Below are 14952 nucleotides of genomic sequence, written 5' to 3'. Positions count from 1 at the left end.
TTCCCGCTACAGATTCAGCCAAGGTCACTCAGCTGCATGACCTTGGACATCCCATTTCTTCCTATGAGGCCTTAGCTTCCTTACCTGGATCATGAAGAAAAGGACGACCTAATCCCTAAAACTCTTTCAGCTCAGAACAATCAGGGGGTGTGCAGGAGGCAGCCGATCAATGAATTTCTCTCATCGATGCTGTTTCCATATATATAAGAATCTAGACCTGCCTGGACACTATTGTTTTTAAACTAGTAGATTAAAAACTTCTTCTATGATACATAAACATGTAGTACACTACATTTCGAGAAGGACATCCTGCATCGTGAAAAGAATTGTGACTCTTAAAAATTCTACCTCTAGGGAGCAGGCAGGGGCACAACAGATTTCTGTGTGTGTTGAGGCCTTGGATAAAATAAAGTGTCCTTCACACAAAAGCCACCACAATGGACAGGTTCATAAGGAATGAATATTGATGGGGCCACAATCATCAAAATTGTCAGCTACGGGCTCCTTTACCTTCATAGTGATCTTTTTTTAAGCAGTAAATATTGTCTATATCCTAACATTAAAAATGAAATTTTGATCTTTATACTCAAGTTATGGCATTAATTATAAGTGTTCAACATCAGAGTTGTACACAATAGTCCAACTATTCACATTTGTTATTTTATAACTAGTGGCCCAGTGCATGAATTCATGCACATTGAAAGGAAATTAATTAGAAGAAATAGTTTAATATCGCTATTTGCCCTTTCTCTATAATAGAAGTGTCAACTAAATTCGATGATCAACAATGACAGATCGAAACACACGCATGCAATTAGCGCCAGTGAGAGCTTTATATACATAGAAAAACTTGCTTAATTAGACCTGCTTTCTGGTTTAGATAAACTTTTCCAAGCCCAGTGAAGCACCCCAACTTCTCTTTCAGGTAATTGTCAGCAACACAGCAGTAAATACCAACATGAAGCAGGTTATTATTGTAGATCACGCAGGGAGAACAAAGGGTAAAATATATAACTGCAGCTGTGTTTGACTATATTCTGTGCAGTGACAAAACTGAAGTCATTTTCAAGGTCCACCATTTCTTACTTCTTTTCAGTCAGGTCAAGTTTCTAAGCTTTCTAAATCTGTGTTTTCCAGCTAATGAAAAGAAAATAGGATTCCACCGAGTCTCCTATCTACCTACTCCAAGACTTCTGTGAGGATCAAATGAGATGAGGCACGGGAAAATGCTTCACAGACATTTGGTTAAAGTGTGAAATTTTTGCACCTGGCTATGAAGCAAGTCGTGTTCCTGGGCTGAAGAAACTGCAAAGATGCTAGTCGTCACTAGGGAGAGGAGGCTGGGCGTTGCTATGTGACGTCATTACCCAGCGCCGACAGCAACTATTTCTGGGCTGGGCTGGGCTGTGGGCCGCATGTTGCGCCATGGGGTCTCAGCAGCGTTGGCTGCGATTTGGTGGGGTGTCGCTCTGGGGTCATGGCGGGGCCTGTGTCCCACTTGCGGGAAGCCAAGTGTTGCTTTGTGGGCGCTAGGTCCGCGGTGCCATTTCTCTGTAAATGGCCAGTGCACGTCATGATAGCTCCTGCGTTGAGTGTCTGCCCCTGGTGTTCAGTGCGCATCATATCGACCGGATGGATGGACACTTGGCATATTAGCCTTTTATATATATAGATATTTATTTGCCATTTTATACTATGCTTGGGATGCTATAAAACCTATCAATAGAGAAAAAATTCAAATGGACCAAATCATTCGCCAGTTAACTGGAACCAATTTCTTGCACAGATGAGGGAAGCTCCAGATGACAGAAACATTATGAAAGAAGATGTTTAAATCCCCCATAAAGAATGTGAACTTACTTCAGATGGTTTGCTCGTAGAGCGTTTGTAAAAAGTCTCTAAGACAGTGTTTGGTATAATCTTCCGAACTTCCTCTTTAATACCGAAAGTCTTTGCTAGAGGTGTGGCGATAAATCTACAAAAAAATGAAAGACAGTTCAAAGTCTAATAATGAAGCCACAATGACACCAGAGAACTCAGGTGATGACTTTGGATTCCAAATGAAAGCTCAGTCACTGGTTCGTGTTGTCAATGGATTACCCACGGCCGACAGCTATCTGCCTTAAGTTCAAGGAGAACAAACTTTGAAACCTTTTATGCAAGCAGTATCTTGAAAAATAAAATACTGGCACAGTTCCCTAAAGTCCATTTTATGTAAATTCAGATATATTCATACAAAAGATCCAGGAATTCGGATAAGCCATTCCACTTAAAGCTTTATTAAGATTCCCAGAGATTAAAATAAATATTTTGAGATTAGAAGTTTTATTTGGTGATATTATCTTACAGAAATTACTGTTCCTTTTTAAAGTTCTAACTTGAGAAAATGTCATACTCTTGGGTAAAGGTCTAAGAATGTGGTTGCTGGGTGGTGCATCAAGTATGTTACTTAACTTTATGAGAAACTGGTACATTGTTTGCTGAAGTGGTTGTACCATTTTGCATCCCATCCAATAACGTGCCAGAATTCCAGTTACTCCCTATTCCTGCCAACAGTTGGTATTGCCATTTTTTTCCAGTTACTCCCTATTCCTGCCAACAGTTGGTATTGCCAGTCTTTTTTTTCTTTTTGTTTTTTTTAAATATATTTTTATTGATTTCAGAGAGGAAGGGAGAGGGAGAGAGATAGAAATATCAATGGTCAAAGAGAATCATCGATCAGCTGCCTCCTGCACACCCGCTACTGGGAATGGAGCCTGCAACCCGGGCCTGTGCCCTGACCAGGAATCAAACCGTCACCTCTTGGTTCACGGATTGACGCTCAATCACTGAGCCACGCTGGCTGGGCTACTATTCAGTGATTTTTTTTTTTAAAGAAAATTTACCAAGTTGTGCACTCGTCACCATGAGTCAGCTTTAGAATATTTTCTTCACCCCAATGACTCCTCTTTTAAAGAAAATTTACCAAGTTGTGCACTCGTCACCATTAGAATATTTTCTTCACCCCAATGACTCCTCATGCATGTTTACTGTTAATCCCTGTTTTCTCTCACCACTGCCCTGTCTTTCAATCACTGATCTGTCTTTAGAGTTTGACTTCTCTGGATACTAAATACAACGTACTCATACAGTATGTGGTTGCTCATGTGTGGCTTCCTTCACCTGGCCTAGTGGCTTTCGGGTCCATCCAGTTTTTGGATGTGTTCAGAGTTCATTCCTTTTTCTTGTTCTCTAATAATCTATTGTACAGAAATACAAACATTAATAACGTCTTCTGAAGAGCAGACACTTTAGCTATTTACCAAAAGGAAAAAAGCATATGCCCATACAAATCCTCGTACTCACATGTTCACAGCAGCTTTATTTGTAACAGCCAAAAAGTGTAAATGGCCACATTTCCATCAACTAGTTAGAGGACAGATTAATTGTGGCGTAGCCATACACTGAGGCTACTCAGCAATGAAAAGTACATATAATAACGTCAGCAAACATCTCAAACCACTATGCTAAGTAAAAACAAGTCAGACACAAAAGATTATAATCCATAGGATTCCATTTATAGGAAACCCAGGAAAGGCAAAATTATATGGACAGAAGCATGTCAGTGATTGCCAGGAGCTAGTATTTAGGGAAGAGGCTAACTAAACGGGGTACTGGGAAGTTTTTGGGCTGATAAAAATCTCCTATGGCATAATTGTGGTGATGGTTACATGACTGTATACATTTGTCAAAATGCATCAAGTTTTGGATGAACTTTGTTATATAAATCATATCTCAATAAAACTAATTTTTAAAAAATAATAATAGATCCCAATTCTTCCTTCGGTTCTAACAAAGGCTCCATCTTCTGCCAGGTCCATCTATGCTTATACTTACTGAGGAGTTTCTGTGTTTGATGAAATGCTGGAAGTCCTGGTTATGAATGATCAGTTAGCCCTTCAATTCATTTTTTACAACCATAGGAATTGAATAAAAATCTCCTAGGATAATCTGATAAAATGTACAAACCAGTCCAACGTCCAGATGAACTGTGCTCCTGGGAAGGGCCCATGCATGTCAGAGACAGAGGAACACAAGCTAATGATGCACCAGATGCGCACAGAGCGGTATGGCCACATCACAAAGCACAGCGCCATCCTCAGAAAACGGAGCAGCGGAGTGAGGGCTCATCGCCGTGCACGTGTCAGCCAACAATGCGTACAGTTTATGTTTATGCACGTGTTTCACGGGGTCATACAAACAAAAAGCCATCACAAACATGAAAACCCAGCAGGGAGGGGAACGGGACTGGGAACTGAGGATAAAAGGTAATTAGTGAAAAAGTTAATTCCAATCAATCAACCAAAAGAGGGCTTACTTGACACAGACAAAAGGCAGCATGCCATGATTAGGGAAATATGATTAATTATCTCTCCCTCTGCACAAAAGGTCCAGATAAAACAAAAACTAATGTGTTCTTAAAACTAACAAAGTCTCAAAAAATCTATCTGACAGGGTTTTGGATAAATAGTGGAATTGGTTCATTTCTCCAACCTACGAGTGGAGAATTGTTACTGGAGAAGAAACTCATTGTTTTTACTAGAATAACACAGATACAAAACGGTTTAATACGGTAGTGTTCTCCATCAGAATCACTCAGTGCTATCTCCTCGAATGTTAGAAATGAGGAAATCAGAAAAAAATGAAAAAGCAAAGCAGAATTGAGCCAAGAAGACGTATGTGGTGAGGGAATACAGCCAATCTCAAAGCCAGATGAGTGTAACATTCCCTCCGAAGGGTCATGTGAGAGTAAGTATGTGGATAAGTATACACAGTGGATAAACACACATCCACAGCATACTTGGTGATATGAGAAACATATCTATATTAATTTAAACAAGAGAAATACGGCCTTGTTTTTTTTAACATGTCCAGGCTTGCCTGAACTTGCACTTTATTGATAGGGAGTAGAAAAAAAGTCCAAGAGGAAAAAAAAAAAACATCGTGGACTTCTGCTCCCATGTAAATGGTTCAGAGCGAGTTAACTGCCAGGAGAGGGTCTCTTAGGTTTGCTACTATTACAGAACCCAGCCTTCAGACGGCCCCATGCGGATACCCCAATGGCCCCCTCTTTACCTGGCACGGCCTGGGTTACCTGTGAGCCAAAAGCCTTGCAATCCCAGAGGTCCCCCCTCTTTTCAATACTATTTTATTGAACAAAAGGCAGGCAGGCCTAGGCAGATATTAAGCAGATGAGGCTTAAATGCTTCCCCTAAACAGGAGCAATAGACCACTGGCATGGGATCGCCTCCTGGCTCCTGAGGATCTGAAGGCTCTTTGGCCAGAGTTTGGTCAGAGGGTCTCATCTGAGAAAACAGAATACCGGGACCAAGGCAACCTCGTAACACTTACGTCTAAGGTGCCAATTTAGAGACCGCTGCAATGAGGACAGTAGTAATCTTTTTTAAAAACAATATATATTTTTTTTATTGATTTCAGAGAGGAAGGGAGAGAGAAAGAGAGAGAAACATCAATGATGAGAGAGAACCATGGATTGGCTGCCTCCTGCACGCCCCCTACTTGGGGTCAAGCCTGCAACCCGGGCATGTGCCCTGACAGGAATCCAACCCTGACCTCCTGGTTCATAGGTAGATGCTCAACCACTGAGCCACACCGGCTGGGCTAGCAATCCTTCCTCAACTCCTGTAGATTGCTGCACCCACCCTTCCTTAAGGAATGATGGGCGTGCTGTCCCACCGTGCCCTGTGCTGCCGAGTAGAAGTGACCAAGGTGGGGAATCTATTCACTGCACAACTAAGTAAAAGAAAAACGATGACCTCTGGTTTTCCCAGCTCCACCCCTGCCTTGGACTATTCTGGGAACATAATTTACTCTGAGATAATATGTTTATTCCACAAGTGTTTAAATTTGAGTAGCTCAGATCCCTTTACATCACACTTGAGACACATAAATGCAGAGAGTCTGGACACACTAGTTAGAAACTGCAATTCCAGACACACACACACACACACACACACAATCAACCATAAGCCACAAACTAACATTTTCAAGGAAAGGAAATCCTAAAATACAAAGCAAATGTCGGTCACTTTCAAATAATCGACTTGTTTGTCCTGTACCAGCTCTGTCTCCACTTGGCTCTCTACAGCTAGAAAAGGGAGGGGCGCCACTTCCTGGTGTTCAATGGCTCCTGGCTGGTACTACCGGGTAACAGTGAGCAGCCAAACCACCAGTCCTGGTCACAATTCCTAGGACAACAGAAGGAAGCCTACTCAAGGCAAACACAGGATATGCTGAAACGCAGTGTCCAATTTACATGAATTTCTTTTTGTTGTTAATCCTCACCTGAGGATATTTTCCCATTGCTTTTCAGAGAGATTGAAAGGGAGGGGAAGAGACAGAGAGAGAGAGAAACATCAATGTGAGAGAGACACATCGATTGGTTGCCTCCTGCACAGGCCCTGACCAGGGCTTGGGATCAAGCCTGCAACCGAAGTATGTGCCCTTGACCAGAACTGAACCTGGACCTTTCAGTCTGCCAGCCAATGCTCTAACCACTGACCCACACCAGCTAGGGCTCCATGAATTTTTAAGAGAGTTCAGAAAATTTCACATTTGTGATCATCCCTTGAGGCTATGTCTTCTGTATTCCTAAGAGATAATAATTTACTCTCTTTGACCATCAGGGGTAGTTCCTCGTGAAAGTCCAAGAAGTTATGGGGAAAATAAAAAACCAACAACCCTAAACCTCATGTTATAACAAGAGGGTTCAAGTCCCAAATCTCCTCCTTACATACTTCCCGTTTCACCTTGGCCAGGTCACGTACCTCTCATTTTCTCCACTGAGATGATACCATTAGTGATTTTATGTACCTCTTAAACTATAAGTTTCTATTCAAATTCAAGGTGTCAGTAATATTTTATTTATGACATAAGTGGTTTAATCTAATACAAACGATATAGAAGCCCTGGGAAAAAAATAACTTATTTTTCAAAAAGTATGCTTTCGGCCCTAACCAGTTTGGCTCAGTGGATAAAGCGTTGGCCTGTGGACTCAAGGGTCCTGGGTTCGATTCCAGCCAAGGGCATGTACCTTGGTTGCGGGCACATACCCAGTAGGCAGGGTGCAGGAGGCAGCTGATCAATGTTTCTCTCTCATCGATGTTTCTAACTCTCTATCCCTCTCCCTTCCTCTCTGTGAAAAATCAATAAAATATATATTTTTTAAAAAGCATGCTTTCGTCCAGCTGGCGTGGCTCAGTGGTTGAACAGCGACCTATGAACCAGGAGGTCACGGTTCAATTCCCAGTGGCCCCAGGTTGTGGGCTTGATCTCCAGTAGGGGATGTGCGGGAGGCAGCTGATCGAAGATTCTCATTGATGTTTCTATCTCTCTCCTTTCCCTTCCTCTCTGAAATCGATATATATATGCTTTTAAATATGCTTTCTCTCCCATGTTAACCTTTCCTTACTGCCAGTGCTTGAAGAGCGATGAGACGAGTGGAACAACACTCAGCGCTCTGCAGCGTCACAGAACGGAAGGAGCTCCGGGTGAGTTCCTGGGAGTTCAAGTTATAAAGGTGATGCTGACTTGACTCAGTCCCTTGAGAGGCATCAAGAATGGTCCTGGGAATTAACAGAGGATTGGATGCCTTCCTAATTGTTGTTGGCGAGGCCAAGACCAAGACGAACAAGTTGGTCCCCCACAGCTGCGCTGCTTTGGCAACCGAAAGAATTTTCTAGTTCTCTGTCCCGATCAAAACATAAAAAATGGAGCTGTCCACCCAAAAAGGTAGGAAATCTGCAATGCAAATAAGCAGAGGACCTGGGTGCCAGATGCGGAGAGCACCAGGCACGTGAGGCAAGAAAAGCGACGCTTCAGACCAGGGAGGAGTCATTGGCCGATGTGGTAGGCAGGGGCGAAACCCTACTTTATTTATGCGTGCATTCCCTGAGAAATCCAAACATCTAGGAAAAAGCAGGATTCACTGACAAAAAGGAGGCACCTTTTCAGATGTTCTCAGCTGGGGTTTCGTGGTGCCTCCCAACAGCAAGCACATAGTGGGCCCACGGGAAGCTGCTGTTTGTACCGAAACCTTTGGGGCGGTCCCTGAAACAGAGCCGGTCAAACTAACGCTCGAGATAAGCACCCTGCAAATGGTTATGCACATATGATCTGCATTACGGTTAGTCTTGGACAACATGATCTTCATCAGATTTCGTCTTAAGTTTTTCCAACTCTTGACATTCAAATATTCTTTTTGCTCCAAAAAAATAATGTGCTAATAACAGGTTTTTGAAACAGAGACAGCTACAGAGATTACAAATGGACATTTATCTCCTGTTATCATGACACTAGTGCAGTTTTAATAAGAAGGCTGGAAGTAATATCTATTTAAATTAAGAGAAAGAAAAGAAGTTTGCTTTTCCTGACAAAGCAAATTTCTACTTTTTTCTTTGATTTCCTTATACCCTGGAAGGAAGGCCAGCTATTAAAGCTTTCAATAAACCTTTAAAATAAACGTTGCAATAAGGCAAGATGAAGTTTGCTCTTTAAGGAGCCATATTTGCTATTTTGTAGGCATTTGGAAATGATAATGCACCCTCTAATCACAGCTCTCCAGCACTGCCTTTCTGGGGTGCGTGTCCTTTGTCACAGACCTGGCCCTGGGAACATGAGCCGAGTTCCCACGCTGTCATTGGCACTAATAAGCTCTGTGATACTTAACCTCTCGGTCTCCATTTTCTCACTGTGCAACTAAAGCACTTGTTTCTCATTTTACTTGTTCGGCTCCTAGATAACAGTTGGTGTGCACTGATTTCGTGCACGGCCTCCCAGGATCTGCACCTCCGAACAGCAGATTCTTCAAGGATCTTACCAGGACTCTCTTCTTCTACAGCTGGGACCAGGCAGGGGCATGGGAAGGAAAGACACACAAGCAATACTTACTTTTCAAAGAAATGCCGGATAATGAGCAAGCCAAAGGCATATGGGATGGTCATGTACAGATGAGAGGGTTTTACAAAGACGAGCCCATCGTGATCTTCGAGGTCTGACCACTTTATTGCTGGAGGGAGCCAGAATCTTTCCAACCAAAACCAGTCTTTAAACGTCTGAAACATTCTACAGAGACAGGAAAAGAACACATTAGATCTGCAAGACAAATAAAGCTGAGATAACAATGAGAACCTGGGCTCACAATGCCTAAACCACACAGTTCTGGGATGGGGTGGGGTGGGGGAGAAGGTAACAACAGAATATTATTGCACGATGGGTTGCACATCTCTTCATTGCAGTCAACAAGAACTGCTCTGCCAATACCGTCAGAACCATTTTGGCCGCGGTGGGCAAACTGAAGTTTAACACAGCACTGTTCATACTTTCTGTACAACATGTCACTCTTATGGGCAGGCACTTTCCTCTTGCATGATTCTATGGTATGAAAAATAACCTCTACAACTTCAACATGCCAAAGGTCAACACCACCAAAGCTCCAAATATGAGTAAATCTTCACTAGAGTCCTAAGAACTTCTCCAGCAGATACAGAACAAGCACATTTTACTTCATATTATAATTCATTCCAATTAGTCCATGCCAACAAGTATTTCTTTAAGTATATTTTTCTTGATCTCAGAGAGGAAGGGAGCAGGAGAGAGAGAGAAACATCAACGATGAGAGAGAATCACTGATCGGCTGCCTCCTGCACACCCCCTACTGGGGATCAGTGTCCTGACTGGGAATCAAACCATGATCTCCTGGTTCATAGCTTGACACTCAATCACTGAGCCACACCAGCTGGGTAAGATTTTTTTTTTATGTTGTTATAATAATTGCTATATAAAAGTTTGCTCACTCCTAAAATTTGATTCCAGGCAGTACAGGTGAATTTGTCCAGTGAAATATAAATACTTGTTAATTTATATTTATTATAACATCTATAATTCACTGAATAAATGAATAGCTAAACTTTATCGTTCTGAGTAAAGAGTTAAATGAATAGCTTACGGTGATTACGTAGGAGTCGCTGCTCTGAATAATGCCCTGCGCACCACATGTGAGCAATGAATCAGGATGTGTTGAGAGCCATAGTAACTTCAATACCCAATAGCCAAACACATTGAAAGGGAAATAGACACGGAAAGAATTCAGAAGTTGAGGGTGGGCCCCTAATGCCGTTCAAATGGAGAAAAATAAGGAAATCTTCATTATTCACGTTTTCTTCACGAGCTGCCACTGAACATCCATGGTTGCTGCTTCAAAAGAGTTAAAAACCAATGCAAAATGAATCCCAGCCCTGAACATGAGGACTAAAGTTATAGAACTAGTAGAAGATTCTAAAGGAGTAGATCTCAGTGACCCTGGGTTAGGCCAGGGGTGGGGAACCTTTTCTCTGCCAAGGGCCATTTGGATATTTATAACATCATTTGCTTAATATAATTCACTTACTATAAATTTATGTTGCTAGGAAAACAGCTCCTAGATTTATTAAATTTTGAGTCCCTCCTGCAGTTGCCTTGGCAGGGCCAAACCAAATAACTTCTCGGGCCTTACCTGACCCGTGGGCCGGACGTTCCCCATCCCTGGGTTAGGCAAAGCCTTCTTGTGTAGGACACCAAAAGCAAAACGACAAAATATAAAACAGGTAAGTTGGACTTCATCAAAATGAAAACCTCTCCTGTCGCACGGTCACAGGCCCCTGCCGCTGCCTCTGGCATCCGCTCGAGTCACCTTTCCGGCCCCCGCACACCGGAAGTGCCATGTGGGGGAAGCCAGCACCCGGCCCTCACAGTAGCAGGGAGATGATCTTTCCCACTGTCCAAGCCACGGTGGACCGTTCCCCATCTGCTGGCGGCCGGCCTGGGATGCCTCGGCTTGGCCAGTTGGATGCTGTTCTCAGGACTCTTGAGTCTGGAGCCAACAGTGCTGTCCAGCGGCAGCAGCTACTAAAAAATACAGCTGTCTCTCCGCCTGTTGGCCTTCCTGACCTCCTTGTTGCTAGTCATCCAAGTCTGGCCCACCACCCTCCTTCCACGCTGTGAGTCACTGCCAATCAAGTCCGTTGTTTTGATGGTAAGAGGTGGACACGATTGCCTATGACCAAGAGCACTGGCTGACACACTCAGTGTTCGTTTCCCCACCTTCTTTTTATAATATATATATTTTTATTGATTTCTGAGAGGAAGGGAGAGGGGGAGAGAGCAACATCAATGATGAGAGAGAATCATTGACCCGCTGCCTCCTGCATGCCCCACACTGGGGATCGAGCATGTGCTCAAGACCAGGAATTGAACCGTGACCTCCTGGTTCATAGATGGATGCTCAACCACTGAGCCACCTAGCGTTTCCCGACCTTCTTGATTGAAACTGACAGCTCAGTTCAGCTGCCTGAACCTTACATTTAGCAGCAGTGCCTGGATTAGGATTTTCTCCTACAGCATATTGGAGAAGCAGGAACGCCCTGGGATAACTGAGGAGGGGCTGGCAGCCTGTAGCATCTGTCATGTCTCCCTGTTTAGCCTCTGATCTCATCTTGCTGACACTGGGTACCCATTTGTCCCTTTTCTTCTCTTCCTCCCCCATTTCTGACCCGGCTCTAAATTTCAAATCGGACAGTGGCCCTCACAGTTACTGCTAACTGAAGGCTTTTTGTTCTTGTCGTTCAGTGTAAAAGAGGCTGCGGCCTCCCTGATACAGCCTCAGAAAGATGCTGGGTGGGGTGCAAAACCCACGACTGACACGGTGAGCGGAATGATACCTTCCTGCTGTGTTAACTGTCTAAGTATTGCAATACTTCAACAATATCCAGATGGAGAAAGAATTAGAAAGGATTGAGATAGAGAGATACATGCATTTAAAAAACCCACAGCCCAGTCGGCGTGGCCCAGTGGTTGACCGTCGACCCATGAATCAGGAGGTCACAGGTTCAATTCCTGGTCAGGGCACATGCCCGGGTTGCGGGCTCATCCCCAGTAGGGGGCGTGCAGGAGGCAGCCGATCCATGATTCTCTCTGAGTATTGATGTTTCTATCTCTCTATCACTCCCCTTGCCTCTCTCTCTAAAAATAAATAAAAACATGTATTTTTCCAAAAACCCACACATTACTGCTCTTTAAAAAAATCTGAGCCTTGATTTGTGCACTGGGGGGGGGGGGGGGGGGGGGGGGTCCTGTGGCTCGGTCACTTTCTGGACAGTTTGACTCCCACATGCAACTTGCAGCCCATCTCTCACCTTCATTTCTTTGGCTGAACTCTAGGCCTTTCTGGCACCTGAAAAACTGTCAACTCAGTTAACAGCTCCTCAGTCTCTCTGCTTGGTATTCTCTTGTAAGCAGACAGATTTATTCACTCCTTTTTTTCATCAGTTACTCAAACTTCCCTTTTCCCATCGCTTGTACTTTTTATCGATATAAAAAATTGAAAGCTATTTTAAAAATATTTACAAGAAAAATGCTTGCATTGATTTCTATTTAGGGAAGTGTCAGTGATGGACGTGGCATCACAGCCCAGCTGTGTTTTCCCACCTGCTATTATTGTGAAATGTCTAAACCCTATTTCAACGCCAACTGCCAGTCGTCTGCAGGAAGACACTCTAACTCATGTAGGTTCTTCTGAGTCATTGGTTTCTGACCTCATGGATACAGAACCAAACAGGGTGAGGGAAGCCTGCTGAGCCACTTTCTCGGATGAACACCATTAAATCTGACCTTGGGAATGAAGAAATAAACCCATCTGGGCCGCAAGTTGATCACTGTCTGAAGCAACATTTTTGTGAAGTACTAAAAATACAGCACTTGCCCAGCCAATTTGGCTCACTGGTTGAGTGTTGACCTAGGAACCAGGAGGTCATTGTTTGATTCCTGGTCAGGGCACATGCCCGGGTTGTGGGCTCAATCCCCAGTAGGGGACATGCAGGAGGCAGCTGATCCATGATTCTCTCTGATCACTGATCGTTTCTCTCTCTCTCTCTCTCTCCCCCCTTTCTCTCTGAAATCAATAAAAAGATAAAATAAAAATACAGCACTTGAACTCTTGCTGAGGTAGGAGCTCCTAGTTGGGCTGGGGCTTCCGGCGTTTCTGGTGATTACCACATAATGCCTGCTGCAAATCCATCAGCTCAGAAGATAACGAACCCTACAGAACATCTCTCTCGGGTGGAGGAGTGACAAGAAAATGTCTCTACAGAACAGAAAACGTCACTCAGACAGAGGACAGTGAGGAGAAATGAGAAGTTAAATAGACAAGTCAAATACAAGTAAAGGTGTATGAAGGGAAGAGACATTCTAGAACCCACGTTCACAATACCTGAGGATGACATGGTTGGAGAGCGGAGAGGAAGTGAGAGCTTTGGAGGTCGGGTGGCCAGACTACAGGGAGGCCAGGGTCCTCGGTAAAGAGAAGTCAAGCCTGGCCGGTGTGGCTCAGTGGTTAAGCATCAACCTATGAACTAGGAGGTCATGGTTTGATTCCCAACTTGGGACAAATGCCCTGGTTACAGGTTTGATCCCCAGTGTGGGGCGTGCAGGAGGTGACCAATCAATGATTCTCTCTCATCATTTTTGTTTCTATCTCTTTCTCCCTCCTCCTCCCACTGTGAAAATTTAAAAAAAAAGAGAGAGAGAGAGAGAAGTCAGCCCCAGAAGAGTGGGGACCTTGCCCAGCCTGCCCACTACTGCATGCCCAAATCTTGCACACAGTAGACACTAACTAAGGATTTGTTGAATGAATGGATGGGAAACTTACTGGGGCTGAAAAATTAAGAAGAGATGTTATGGCCAAAAATGTTATCTAATTTAATTATCTACAAATAACTTCATTTTTTTAGTTGCCAAACGATTTTTGAAACTTGGAGCAGAGGTCAGCTAAACATGCTTATCTACACTGAGTCTGTTTGTGTTTTCTTTGAAACTAACTCTATGAACTTGGCCAAAAATACTGGTTATGCCTTTAAGATAAAACACGAAGGAAAGCAGGAGGCCCTACTTGCTTTCTGTCCACGGTGCAAAGACAGAGCCAAGTGTAATGCTACTTCTCAGAGCATCTCAAATCGGGCCACTTCACATGGATGAGCCAGTGCAAGCGCCAGAGCAACTTACCTCGGGAGCACATTAGTTATGATTCAGTTAGTGCATAAAAGCCTGGAAATGTGCAAAAACTGCAGCGGAAAAGCAAACACAACTGTGCTTTGTGTAGAGAAGTGATTAACCTACAGCAAGATCAAAACAGCTTTAAGTAATTCGCTCATACTAAATTTTCCAATTATATCAATATAAGCCTTGAAGAAATTCAGAACAGACTTAGAGACAAAAACCAGAAAAACTCAGAGTATTTGCAACAAAAGCATGGTGTCACCTCAGAGGTGTCACCGAGGGGTATCAGGATGTCCTCAGTATCCATTCATTCTGCCTTTTAGTCACAGGCCCTCACCCCCAAGTTTTACCAGGCTCATGGCTGCCCTGTCACGTGAGTCAACATTTCCCAACCTCCCTTGTGGCCAAATGTGGCCGTGTGGGGTCTGGGTCAGCGACACAAGCAAGGAATTGATTCGGGTAATCTCCCTAAAGACCAAGCTGCCTGTCCTGGTGTCTGTCTGTCTTCTTTCCTGACAGCTGGAAATGGGGGGCGGTGATACCTGGACTGTTACATGCAAGAGAAATAAACTTCTGCCCGGCTGGTGTGGCTCAGTGGTTGAGGGTCAACCTATGAACCAGGAGGTCACGGTTTGATTCCCGGTCAGGGCACATGCCTGGGCTATGGGCTCCATCCCCAGTGTGGGGCGTGCAAGAGCAGGTCATCAATGATTCTCATCATTGATGTCTCTCTCTCTCTCTCTCTCTCTCTCTCTCTCTCTCTCTCCCCCTCTCTTCCCCTTCCTCCCCCTCTCTCTCCCTCTCTCCCTTCTCTGAAATAAACACACGCGCACGCACACACACACACACACACACACACACAAA

At 43.9% G+C, this 14952-nt stretch overlaps 1 protein-coding gene across 3 annotated transcripts in view; it reads right to left on the bottom strand.

Annotated features, from left to right (window-relative positions):
* The window catches only part of CERS3 (ceramide synthase 3), a 57987-nt gene that overhangs the window by 28014 nt on the left and 15021 nt on the right, over positions 1-14952 (bottom strand). For all 3 annotated transcript variants that reach the window (XM_014543609.1, XM_014543610.1, XM_005871087.2), the window contains 2 exons: positions 8950-9123; positions 1861-1975 (listed from right to left, as the gene is read on the bottom strand). In XM_014543609.1, coding sequence (XP_014399095.1) covers positions 1861-1975; positions 8950-9122 — 288 coding nt within the window. In that variant the 5' untranslated portion in view covers position 9123. The remainder of the gene's footprint in view (positions 1-1860; positions 1976-8949; positions 9124-14952) is intronic.

The sequence above is a fragment of the Myotis brandtii genome, unplaced genomic scaffold, assembly GCF_000412655.1.
Source record: "Myotis brandtii unplaced genomic scaffold, ASM41265v1 scaffold329, whole genome shotgun sequence".
Classification (NCBI taxonomy): domain Eukaryota; kingdom Metazoa; phylum Chordata; class Mammalia; order Chiroptera; family Vespertilionidae; genus Myotis; species Myotis brandtii.
Note: the sequence above shows the minus strand (reverse complement) of the source record. Positions and strands in the feature narration are given on the sequence as shown.